The following is a 12504-nucleotide window of genomic DNA, read 5'->3' on the forward strand; positions in this document are numbered from 1 at the left end:
GTTGTCCTCCCCCCACCCTCCCTGTAGTCTTCTGGGACACGTGACAGGTCCCAGCACAGCTGCATGGAACCACAGAGCACAGCTGGGAATGCAGGCATCCAACACACTCAGAAGTATGTTGTGTGTAAAGAGGTCACCGCTTTGCAAGAAACCAAAGATCACCGAAACGGCAGGCGGGACAAGTAATCAAACTCTCTCCTTGTGTCGGCCTATTTACATTTCTTTTATAACTCAAGCGATAGAGTAGGTATAAATTGACAAACTCTGGTTTAAAAATGAAAGTCTAATCAATTATGTATTCTTAAAAGAATAATGAGCGATGAAAAATTGCTGATCACTGAGCCATCAGTGAGCTAAGAGCATGTGATTGTCAGTCACCACTCTCTGCTCTACCCCTCCAGAGCTGGGCTGTGGAGGTCGGGAGCAGCTGGCTAAGGTTCTCAGCAGCCAACCGCCGGTCCAGCCATTTGGGTGGATCCCGACCACATGGTTGGGATCTTTACAGAGCCTGGACCAGCTTTGTGACGTCAGCCAAGAACAGTCTTTAGCCCACTGTCGGCTGAAAATGGGTCACAAGGGTGAAAAACAAACTGCACTCCTGTGATCCCCAGGAGAACTATAGCAAAATAGCTTTGGCTAGAATTCTCCTTTAAAGTGGTTGTAAAAGCTCAATGTTTTTTACCTTCGTGCACTCTATACATAAAGGTAAAAAACCTTCTGTGTGCAGCTCCCCCTCCTCCTCCACCAGCTCCACTAATGCTTATCTGAGCCACATCCTGATCCAGAAATGTGCACGAGAGCCTCGGCTCTCCAGGAACTCTCCCTCCTCTTTGGCCGAGACCATAGCGGGAGCTATTGGCTCCTGCTGCGGTCAATTACAGCCAGTGAGCCAATGAGGAGAGGGGGTGGGGCCCAGCCACAGCTCCGTCTGTGAATTGACACGAAGAGCAGCAGCTCAGGAGCCAGCCTGCTTGGGTGCCTCCATAGCAAGCTGCTTGCTCCGGGGGCAGTCAGCAGGAGAGAGGGACCAGGAGCGCTGGAGGGGGACCCCACAAGAGGAGAATAGGAGCTGCTCTGTGGAAAACCATTGTATAGAGCAGGTAAGTATATCATGTTTGTTATTTAAAAAAAAATAAAAAATTGCCTTTAATAAATCACAAAAGGTACCTTCTATTGATCTAAGCCTCCTCCCCAAATCTTTAAACTTTTTTTTTTTTTTTGTGGTATGATCAACTTATTGTTAAAGGGTGGCTACTTTCATTATCCACGGCCCCATTGTATGTAGGAACAGTGTCACCCTCTCTTGCTTGCTTCCAAGATGGACTAGGGGCTATGTAGTGTGCATAGATCAGTGCACATGATGGCAATTAATGTGCACTTCTCATTCCACATTAACAGAAGTGAGAGGAAAAAGAAGAAGTTCAGGAGTTCATGGAGGATGTTACAAATAAGCAAACACAGTAGGAAACCATTTCATGTAAACAGATTACAGGGTCAGTAAGGCTACGTTCACACTAGCTTTGTCAGCAGGCGCCAGAAAGGCGTTTGGGAAGCGTTTTCAACGCTTCCCAAACGCCTATGAAAATTCTACACATGGCAGCACACTGCGGCAAAACTGACGCCTCATGTTGAGTCAAGAGGAGTTGACGCCTCCCATTCAAGTCTGTGGTGACGCTCCTCAAACGCCTGGCAGACGTTTGCAAGACGGTTGCAGAGCATTAATACCATTAGACTTAATTATAGGCGTTTGTGGTGCGGTTTTAACGCTTGGCAAATGCCTATCAACGCATCAAAAGCGCTAATAGGGCATTTGGGGAGCATTAAAAATGCTTCCCAAGCATCTAGTGCCTGTCAAACACTATGGGGCGTTTGGCAAGAGTTAGAAACAAGTCAAATGTGAATGAGCCCTAAGTAATGAATGTAGAAGGATTCTTTTATGGAGAATAAGGATACTGTTTAGTGTCACATTAATGCTCTGCAATCTACTATTCAGCCGGGACATGGCACTCAAGTCTGCATTTCAAATTTTTAGCCATTTCAACTTTCAGTTGAGCTGGGAAAAAGAGGTTGTTTACAGAAATAAAGAACAGCAGTGATAAGTTCCATAACCAGAAAGTGATTAAAATGGAGCTGCAAAGCAAGCTTTGTTTGCTTTGCTGTGTTTTTAACCACTTCCCGTCCGGCCGTTGTATATAAATGGCCTCCACGCAACCTGATTGTGTGCGCTCTCTGGGAGCGTGCAGCACCGCGATCCGGTGCCCGCTGTGTCCTCTGGACACAGTGGAACACCGATCGTTGGACGGGACCTCCGCGCGAGGTCCCGATCATGTGATCACTGATTGGCCAATCAGTGATCACATGCAGAGTAGTAAGCAAGATGTCACTTCTGACATCATTGCTTACTATGTGTGAAAACTGAATGATCACAACAGCCTTTTACCATGTGACAAGCTGTGACCAATCACAGTTCTCACAGTATTTCTCAATGGCTGCAAGAATGCAGCCAGAGAGAAGGAGAAATGAATGCTTTTACAGCCTTTATGGGTGTAAAAGCAATCAGTGTAAATAAAAAAAAATAAAAAAATCTTCATCACCCCCCACAAGTAGTACAGTGTCACCATGGTGACACTGCACTGCTAGGGTGACAGTATGTTAAAAAAATATATATATATATATATTAAAAAAAAAATGCACAAAAATTTTTTAAAAAATTATACATTTTGGTTAAAAACTAATTTGGGTTTTTTTTTTTTTTTTTTTTACTAAAAAGATAACTGAATACATTTTGGCCAAAATTTATGATGAAATACAATTTATTTGCAAAATTTTATAAGAAAAACAATTATTTTCAAAATTTGTGGACTTTTTCATTTACATAGCAAAAAAATAAAAATCCCAGTGGTGAATAAATACCACCAAAATAAAGCTTTATCTGTCTCAAAAAAGTGCTAAACAATTCATATGGGTACAGTCATGACCGCGCAATTGTCAAAGTGTGATAGCACTGAAAGCTGAAAATTGGCCTGGACAGGAAGGGGGTAAAAGTGTCCGGACTGGAAGTGGTTAAATAACCCACATTGCTTGGGAAACTATATAAAGTAAGCTGCTGGGTAATAAAAGAATAATCAATTTGGCACCCAACATACACTGCTGCCTCTTTAAAAATATCCAAAACATAAGGAAATGTATTCACTGAATGAAAACTGCTATTTGTTCTTACCCGTTTATTAGGACTGCAGAGTGTCCAAAACGATTGACATCGTGATGAAGCGTGGGGGGAGGCAGCAGACTCCAACTGTCACAAGCTGAACAAGAGAAAAATATGTCAAATTACTTCTAAGTTCATCTATCAAAGTGAAACTGAGCCAACTGCACAAGGAAGCAACACACAGCGCAGTTGTACTATATCACTGCCTTCAGATTTACTCATTCCTATGTAGAATGGGGGACTACTAGATATTATTCATAAGAGGGCGCGAAGATCTGGCTTGGGACACAACGGGGTTTATTTACTAAAGCTGGAGAGTCCAAAATCAGACTCCCTTCTGCATAGAAACCAATCAGCTTCTAACAACAGCTTGTTCAATGAAGCTTTGGCAATGAAACCTGGAAGCTGATTGGTTTCTATGCAGAAGGGAGTCTGATTTTGGACTCTCCAGCTTTAGTAAATAAACCCCAACCAGTCACCCGTCTTGTAGGAAAAATCTCAAATGGGCTCAAGAAACTGCAACATATGAAGTGTGACACAGCTATGGGGAGGCCTGGTAAAAGGCTGGTGTGGTCCTTTTATGCATGGCTATGCTACATAGGGGCGGTCAATAATGACTTACTTTATGAGCTGAACAGGGTAACTACAGCTCTGTGAAAATGATATGGACTCACCTAAATAAAATACTATGCCACCATCATCAGAAATTATTCTTTTTCAGATTCCCATGGGCACAACACATTTCTAAGTTTTCCATTTTTTAAGCATTGATATCTTGACTTGGTCTCGTGATATTTTAGAGCTGCAAAGAAAGTCGTTGCAAGACTCCAGTCAGCTAAGCCCTGCCATCAAAGTTCTGAATAGGGGGCAAGACGCTGTCACAGACTGTAGCTCCTGCTCTGACTGAGGTCTGAATGGAAAAGAGTGTGAGAATGAGAGTGTGTGTGTGTGTGAGAGTGTATGAGTGAGTGTGTGAGTGTGAGTGTGTGTGAGTGAGTGTGAGTGAGTGTGTGTGAGTGTGTGTGAGTGTGTGTGTGTATTAGTCCTCCCCTCATATAAACTAAATGGCTCTCTTCCCCTGATGATGTCAAGGTTGTGACTAAAATGTGAAGGATAGAACTTCAGTTGGTGACGTCATCACGCCTGCCAGCTGTATTGCAGAGGAGCGCTGTATATGCTTGTGGCATCATGAATACTGTCAGTGATATTCTTTTAATAAAGCTTATCTATGTAATGGCTACACTGTGAAGTTCTTTTGTATCTTTTTCCCCATGGTATATGTCAGGTGTAGGCAATCTGCGGCTCTCTAGCTGTTGTGGAACTACATTTCCCATGAGGCATTGCAAAGATTACAAAACTGACAGTTACAGCTATGACTTGCAGAGGCATGATGGAACTTGTAGTCCTGCGGCTCTCAGGTTGCCTACCCCTGGTATATGTGGTCTGTTAGGACTTCCTATTGGGTGTACCATTTTTGGCTGGATCATTTAAGGTGTATGATGGTGCCACATGATATACATCTTATGAGCTTTTTAGTCTGGTAAGCAGTAAGCAGTATTTTGATACACTGGGCTGGAGTGACACACAGATGAGGACATTTTTTATGGGGTGGTTTCAGTTACCTTCACTGCCCTATCATTTGCTGTGGACTTCACCTTTAAGGAATATACACTTATGTAATATATGCTATATTTTGTCTTTTTCAGAACATTTTTGTGATCTTCACTTTTGCTTTTCTTAAAGAAGCTGACATTTTATGCAATTTATTTGTGCGATATTGTATATGATTTTATATATATATATATATATATATATATATATATATATATATATATATATATATATATATATATATATATATATATATATATATAATGCTGATGGAAATGTACTTGTATGTTAGCGCACTTATATGTTATACAACAAAATGGATTGTTTACACAGGATTTTGCACTGAACATTTGTTAGTAAATCTGAAAAGGACTTAAAACGTGCCCATGGTCAGCAAAGTGTGGTTACACAAGACAGTTATAACAGATGGGGAGAGATTATTATTATTATACAGGATTTATATAGCGCCGACAGTTTGCTCAGCACTTTACATTATGAAGGGAGACAATACAGCAACAATACAGTTCAATACACGAGGGATTAGAGGGCCCTGATCCTTGGAGCTTACAATCTAGGAGGGAGGGGCTAGCAGTACAAAAAGTAATTAGCTGTGGGGGATGGAGTGGTAGGAATAGTAGAGGATTCCAGTACTAGCTGGGGTCGGGGTAGGCTTCCCTGAAGAGAGAGGTTTTCTGAGTGCGCCTAAAAGTGAGCAGAGTCGGCGATAGCCTGATAGATTGGGGTAGGGAGTTCCAGAGGATGGGTGAAGCCCTTGAGAAATCCTGGAGAGGAGCATGGGAGGAGGAGACAAGGGAGCTAGAGAGTAGGAGGTCTTGCGAGAAGCGGAGAGTACGGTTTGGGTGGTATTTAGAGGCAAGGCCGGTGATGTAATTAGGGGCAGTGTTATGAACGGCTTTATACGTCAGTTAGTGTTAGTGTTTTGAATTTTATCCGTTGGGCAACTGGGAGCCAGTGGAGGCATTGGCAGAGAGGGGTGGCAGATACAGAACAGTTAGTAAGGTGGATGAGTCTGGCAGCAGCATTCATGAAAGACTGAAGAGGGGATAGCCTGCGATGAGGTAGGCCAATGAGGAGGGAGTTACAGTAGTCAAGGCGAGATATAATAAGGGAGTGAATGAGTTGCTTAGTGGTTTCCAGGGTTAGGAACGGGCGTATCTTGGAGATGTTGCAGAGGTGGAGTCTACATGAGATCTGCTCACTTTTGAACAAAAAAACTTCAAGTTCCTTTTATAATCTTCCCAGAGGTGGCATGTTTGGTGGCAAAACGGAGACAATCAGTAACAGGTCACATACAATTTCCAACAGGACAGGAAATCTCTGAGTGTGATAACAGGAGCTCATGACACCCAGACATGCTCTCTAGGCCTAATCAGCTAACAAGCACACTTTGGCTTTTACGTTCTGCATTAAAGTATGAAGCGCTGTATGTGGCACACTGCAAGAACATATCTCCTTACTGTATTGGAAATGACAGACATCTCCCATGCATACAGAAAGTGCTCTAACACAGCCACATCAAACTAAACTTGGAAAACAAAAGCTGCAAATGGCTATAGATGGCTGCACCTACAAAATCCTAGGCACCAAAAATATTTTTTGGATAATTAAAAATTGTGGGAAAAATTCTAGGAAATCTGCGCTGATAGAAACATGAGAGTAGCAGTAGCTGATCTTCAAAAAAATGTTAGCTGCCTATCTCTGGCTAAATCACTTAAGGCCTCCTTCACACCATGGTGCAGAGATGTCAGTTTTTCTGCACACATTCTGCGAGAGCACAACAAAATTAATTGTTTTCTATGTGTCCTGTTCACACAACACTAGTGTCACGTGCAGATTTTTTTTCTGCACAGGAATCGGCAACAGGTATAAAACTCATTGGAGCGCAAATAAGTCTTCATGAACACGGGGTGTTTTGATAACGCTGGTAATGTTAGATGTGTAAAGTCACATTAAAAACATGAGTTTTTCAGCTTTTTTTTTTTAGCATTTAGCAGCTTTTTTTAGCTTTTTATTTTAACAAAAGCACCGTTTAGCAGTGTGTTAACGTGTTTTGCTGTGTTTTGCAGTGTTCAAACGTTTTTACAGCTAAATAAAACTCCTCTACAAAACCACTAGTCCTGGGTTTTTTTTCCAGCCAAAAAACGTTGATTACAGTCTATGTGTGTATGGATAGGATAACATGCTGGGAGGTTTACTGGCTGTAGAAAAACACGTCAACAGCCAAAAACAGCCGCTGTAAAAATGTCCCGTGTGCATGACGACTAAAAACTGATGTAAACTGAGGTCTCTGCAGGTGAAATCTGCCCGCCAGTTTCCATCACTTTTCTGCACATATGTAAACGAGGTGTAAAGCTGACCATACACATTGTTTTCAAACAGCTTCATCCATCCGTGGTAAAGTATAACTAAAGGTAAAAGGTTTTTTCAGTTTTGGAATGAGTGGAGAAGGATTATAACACCTGTCAGATTTCATTGCTGCCAGTGTCCCTGTTAAGGAGATCTACCGGTTACCATTATCATTGAAAGTAAAAGAAAATCAAATTTTCGGCTGTCCCCAGAAAAATAATAGGAAGTAAAATCTTCCAATGGGGACACAAGTCCTGGTGACCTTGGGGTCTCCAAGGAATTCCCTTTATTTGCAGAGATTTTCTCCCACTTTTTGTTTTGGCTATGGAACAGGAAGTGAAGGTATATCTTCCCAATGGGACACAGATGACAAAATCTGACAGGTTATAACCCTTACTTACCAAAATTAGAGATCTACCTTAACTGCTTCCTGTCCGCCCTATATAAAAATACTGCTACAGGGCAGCAGGGCTGCGCAAAATCATGTATATACACATGATTCTGCATTACCGAGTAGGGGGCACGTGCGCTTCGCCCTACCCGCGCCAATCACCGGGTGTCGGCCAGAGATTCCCATTGGCACCCGGCAATCGTCGAGGAACATTGACAAGGGAGAGAGAGGTCTGTATTCAAACAATACAGATCCCTCCCCTGTCAGCACCAACATGCTGCTTTGTATTGCTCTGAATAGCAGAGCAATACAAAGCAGCATGCTTACAGAGTAAAACACACACAGCACATAATGTGAAACAGCACACAGTTAACCCTTTGATTGCCCCAGATGTTAACCCCTTCCTGCCCGGAGTCATTAGTACAGTGTCAGTGCTTTTTATTAGCACTGATCACTGTATTAATGTCACCGTGGATGTCAGTGACTGTCAGTTCGCACCTAGTGTCAGAATGCCCGTCGCAGTTCCGCTATTACTAGTATTAAAAAAAAAATTCAGTATAAATACCGCCATTTGTAAACACTATAACTTTCACGTAAACCAATTAATTTACACGTAATGGGATTTTTTTTTTTTTTTTTTTTTAGCAAAAACGTAGCAGAATACATTTTGGCATAAAATGACAAAATTTGATTTTTTCAATTTTTTTACTGGGTATGTTTCATAGCAAAAAGTCAAAAATATTGTTTTTTTTTCTTGAAAATTGTCGGCCTTTTTCTGTTTATAGCACAAAAAAAAAAAAACCTACAGGCAATCAAATACCACCAAAAGAAAGCTCCATTTGTGGGAAAAAAAAGACAAATTTAATTTGGGTGCAGCATTGCATGACCACGCAATTGTCAGTTAAAGTAACGCAGCGACGTATCGCAAAACATGGCCTGGTCAGGAAGGGGGGGAATCCTCTGAAAGGCAAGTGAGTTAAGCATGCCACTGGCTGTCAAAATGCCCAAACTGTGTCTGATTTGATGCAGATGCTATTTGCCTGACAATTTTTTGGTGGGAGGGTGCAAACAAGGCCAGCCATGGAGTGAATTTCAAAGTAAACCCAGTGTATGGGCAGCTTAGGTCACTACCTTAGAACAAGCAAGCAAATCCGTGTGAGAATTCCTGGATCTGCATGCACATTCCAGGTAAGCAACTGAAATTCCTGAAGCCAGTGGACCAGCACGCCAGCCAGGGAACTAGATCTTCAGAAGGAAATATTAGCAAAGGCAACATCCACACTTCCTTAGTACAAGCTTCTTGTAAATGTGCTGCAGATGTGTAAAGAAGGCAGCATTGCTTTCGAATGTTAAAAGCATTATATTTCCATCTTCAGCATGCATTATACGCTCCTGTTGTGTATGCAATTATCTTCACACTGACAGATTATGAAGGGTGTGGGTTTTTTTTTAACAAAATTAGCAAAGTGACATTTTCTAATCTACACAAATAAAAATAAAGTAATTATGGATTTTAGCACAGGGTTCTGTTTGTGAAAAGCAGCTTTACACAGAAGAGAAGAAAAAAAAAAAAGTCTTGAATATTTGAAAAGGGTGACTGTTTGCACTGGAAAGGTAAAAAACATTTCTCCTAAATAGAATTTTTTTAGTGGGTAGAGATGTTCTGTTCAGTTGTCCTGTGAACAGGGGCGGACTGACCATTTGTAAACTCGGGCACTGCTCGAGGGCCCGGGGTCAGTAGGGGGCCCCATGAGATGCCCCTGGTACCTTTTTCATAGGCTTTTTTGAGTTTGGGCAAGGACACAGGGGCCCCATGATCCCCTATTGCCCGTGGGCCCCATGAGTTGTCAGCCCGCCCCTGCCTGTGACATAAAACCTCAGTTGTAATCAATGATTTCAGTGGTTTTTCAAAGCACTGACTGTTCTGGGTTGCTAGCTCTTGTAACAATGCAGCCAGAACAATAAAAGCCGAAGTCATTCTACAGAAAGGCAAGAATTCATAAGAGGAAACCCGTATTTATAGATAGCAGCTGATACCTTCCTTTTTTCACCCCTTTCTTTCAGAAAAAGATTTAGAAGCAAATCCTTCTCCAGAGACAGACTGGTAGAATGGCTTCCCCTTTATAACTTCTAACAGCCTGTCTTCGGTGGCCACAGATAGCAGTAAGGGGTTTAGGGGCGGACTGACCATTTGGAAACTCGGGCACTGCCCGAGGGCCCGGGGTCAGTAGGGGGCCCCATGAGATGCCCCTGGTACCTTTTTCATAGGCTTTTTTGAGTTTGGGCAAGGACACAGGGGCCCCATGATCCCCTATTGCCCTGGGGCCCCATGAGTTGCCAGTCCGCCCCTGAAGGGGATGTATATTAATATTTCAAGTCTATGGCTGAAGACATCTTAATACTCTCTCCAGATGAGGAGAAATTAACACATGCAGACGTTAAGACGACTGTGCAGACCAGCTCATTAAAACAGCAGACAACCGAAGCTATTTTTATCATATGAGGGGGCGTTTTAATAAGTTAATTATTAATCAAACACCGTAATACCCAGGATTGCCTGGACCCACAGTGTGGGAGTTTAGTATGACTCCAAAGATATCAGAATACATGGATAAGCAAAATACTAATGGCTACAAATTCACAATTAACCCCCGGTTCACATCTCTGCGGCCGTGCGGACCGCGTTTTGCACGGGCATGAGAGCCAATTCATTTGAAAGGACTCCCGGGCCGTGACATGCAGGGAAAGATGTCCCTACACTTCTGTGGAAAACGCAGCCCCCAGGGGAACCTTGGCTCCAAGTACGGTTGCGTTTTCCACCTGCGAGTCCGCATTTCTCTGTGCGGGTGGTGCGGCTGCATGGATTTTCGTGCGGATCCACAGCGGCACCACCCGTACAGATGTGAACCAGGGGTAAGTGACAGTCACATAATAAAATAAAATGGTCTTGGGTACCTGCCTACAAGCCCTGCCACTAGGATCTAACCCCAGGCTGCTCATTTCAGGTCTAACCCCAAGCTGCTCTGTTCCAACCCACACACATTCCTGTTGTATCATTACTAATAAGATTGCCTTAAAGAAGAACTCCAGAACTCTGGGCAACATTTTTTAATTTCCCATGCAGTGGGACTGTGCCTACATTACATGGGTTAACTGCTTGTTTTGTCCAGGGGCACAAGGAAAAACGATACATACCGGATCCTTTGATAGTCCGAAAAACAGCGCCCCCCCCCCCATGTCCAGCGGTGGACTGTTCCTGCTGTCCTCATGTTCAGAGATGGTCTACGGGCATGATGACGTCAGGAACAGTCCATGCACAAGACCGCTAGCATGCAGGGCAGGGTAAGAACGGCGGGGACTAGTCTTGTGCTCGGAGGTTTGGTGGATTAGGTAAGTATATTTCTGCTCTCCTCACCCATAGAATAAAAGCGACCAGTTAACCCATGCGGTGTGGGCACAGACCCACTGAATGGGAAAATAAAAATTTTGTCCAGAGGTCAAAGTCTACATAAAAAAAAATTAAAAAAGGAGAATTAAATAGCATAAGGGTTGTTACTTACCTTCAATGAAATGTGTCCGTTGTGCAGCTTTGTCCTGGTTTAGCAAAAATGTTCCTCCTCTGATGCCCCCCCCCCCAACCCTGCAATCTTCAAGTACAGAAGGTTAATAGATCTAAGGTCGCTTTGACAGGCACTCATCAAAAGTGCACAACTGCCTACCCTTCTTGCTCAACTCCTCCATTAATGGAAGACTTACTACAACTTCTGTGTAAGATACAGTATCTATTAATTGAGGAGCAGATAATTAAAAAGGTCTGCCCCCTCCATTCATAGACCAAACACGAATTCTTCTGTGCTCTAGGACCCAGGCGGGTGGCAAATAGGTGGAACCAGAACTGGAAAACAGTGACCACCAGTGCATCAAAGGTTGTGCGGCTCCAAACGAGGCTGGGGAAGCCCGACCAACACTACAAAGCGAAATAAAAACGAGAAGCGCACAAACCTTGCGCATTACCTCAGTAAACAAAAATTTATTAATAAGAAAAGTACTCACAAACAGCGAATAAAATCAGAGCTCTGATGAAGAAGGTTTGGCCTTCGAAACGCGTCAGCTGAACGGAGTGTTTACCCCCACGATGGGACTCGCGCTGGCTCTCTATCTCTGAAGTCCCTGTGAGGACTTACATGCCTGATTTTATTCGCTGTTTGTGAGTACCTTTCTTATTAATACATTTTTGTTTACTGAGGTAATGCGCAAGGTTAGTGCGCTTCTCGTTTTTATTACCCTCCATTCATAGACCATAGTTTATTATTTCTACTCTTACTGTTATCCTGCCCATTGAAAGCGCCTGCACTTGTCCCAAAGCATTCATTGGACATAGAGGATTTGCAGCAAGGGGTACTTAGACCTACAGTCAGGAAAGCAGAGCAATCAACATCCATTCTACCTGATATATAATACTGTCATGGTGGGCACAGGGCCTGTAACCAGACATATGGGGGTTTATTTACTGAAAGCTGGCTCACTCCGAATCTACTGCACTTCTGCATAGAAACCAATCAGCTTACAGGTTCTATTGCTAAAGCTTATTTGAACAAGCTGAAGTTAGAAGCTAATTGGCTACCAAGCACAGCTGCACCAGATTTTGAGTGAACCAGCTTTAGTAAATAAACCCCATGGGGTCTATATCTATTAGACCGTTATCAGGGAACCAATTAAAAAATGGCTTTTTTTCAGAATAGATATCTCACCGATGTCATACGCCATAAAGTCAGCAGAAAAACACTTCGCCCCCTGGCTCATTGACGTGTCATTGTGGGTGTTCCCGCCAAACACCAGCATGGTGCCGCTAATGATGACCGCCGTGTGCAGGTAGCGGAAATATTTGCTGTCTTTTAAGATTTTCCTAGACACAAGAGAAAATGAC

General features: G+C 42.9%; 1 protein-coding gene across 1 annotated transcript in view; it reads right to left on the minus strand.

The window, feature by feature from the left end:
* The window catches only part of ATRN (attractin), a gene marked incomplete at its 5' end in the record, with an annotated part of 270653 nt that overhangs the window by 206355 nt on the left and 51794 nt on the right, over positions 1-12504 (minus strand). The window contains 2 exons of the mRNA XM_089653376.1: positions 3221-3305; positions 12329-12483. Of these exons, the coding sequence (XP_089509502.1) occupies positions 3221-3305; positions 12329-12483 (240 nt within the window). The remainder of the gene's footprint in view (positions 1-3220; positions 3306-12328; positions 12484-12504) is intronic.

Source organism: Staurois parvus, unplaced genomic scaffold (assembly GCF_062004578.1).
Source record: "Staurois parvus isolate SC_StPar_1 unplaced genomic scaffold, SC_StPar_1.0 ptg000708l, whole genome shotgun sequence".
In the NCBI taxonomy this organism is placed as follows: domain Eukaryota; kingdom Metazoa; phylum Chordata; class Amphibia; order Anura; family Ranidae; genus Staurois; species Staurois parvus.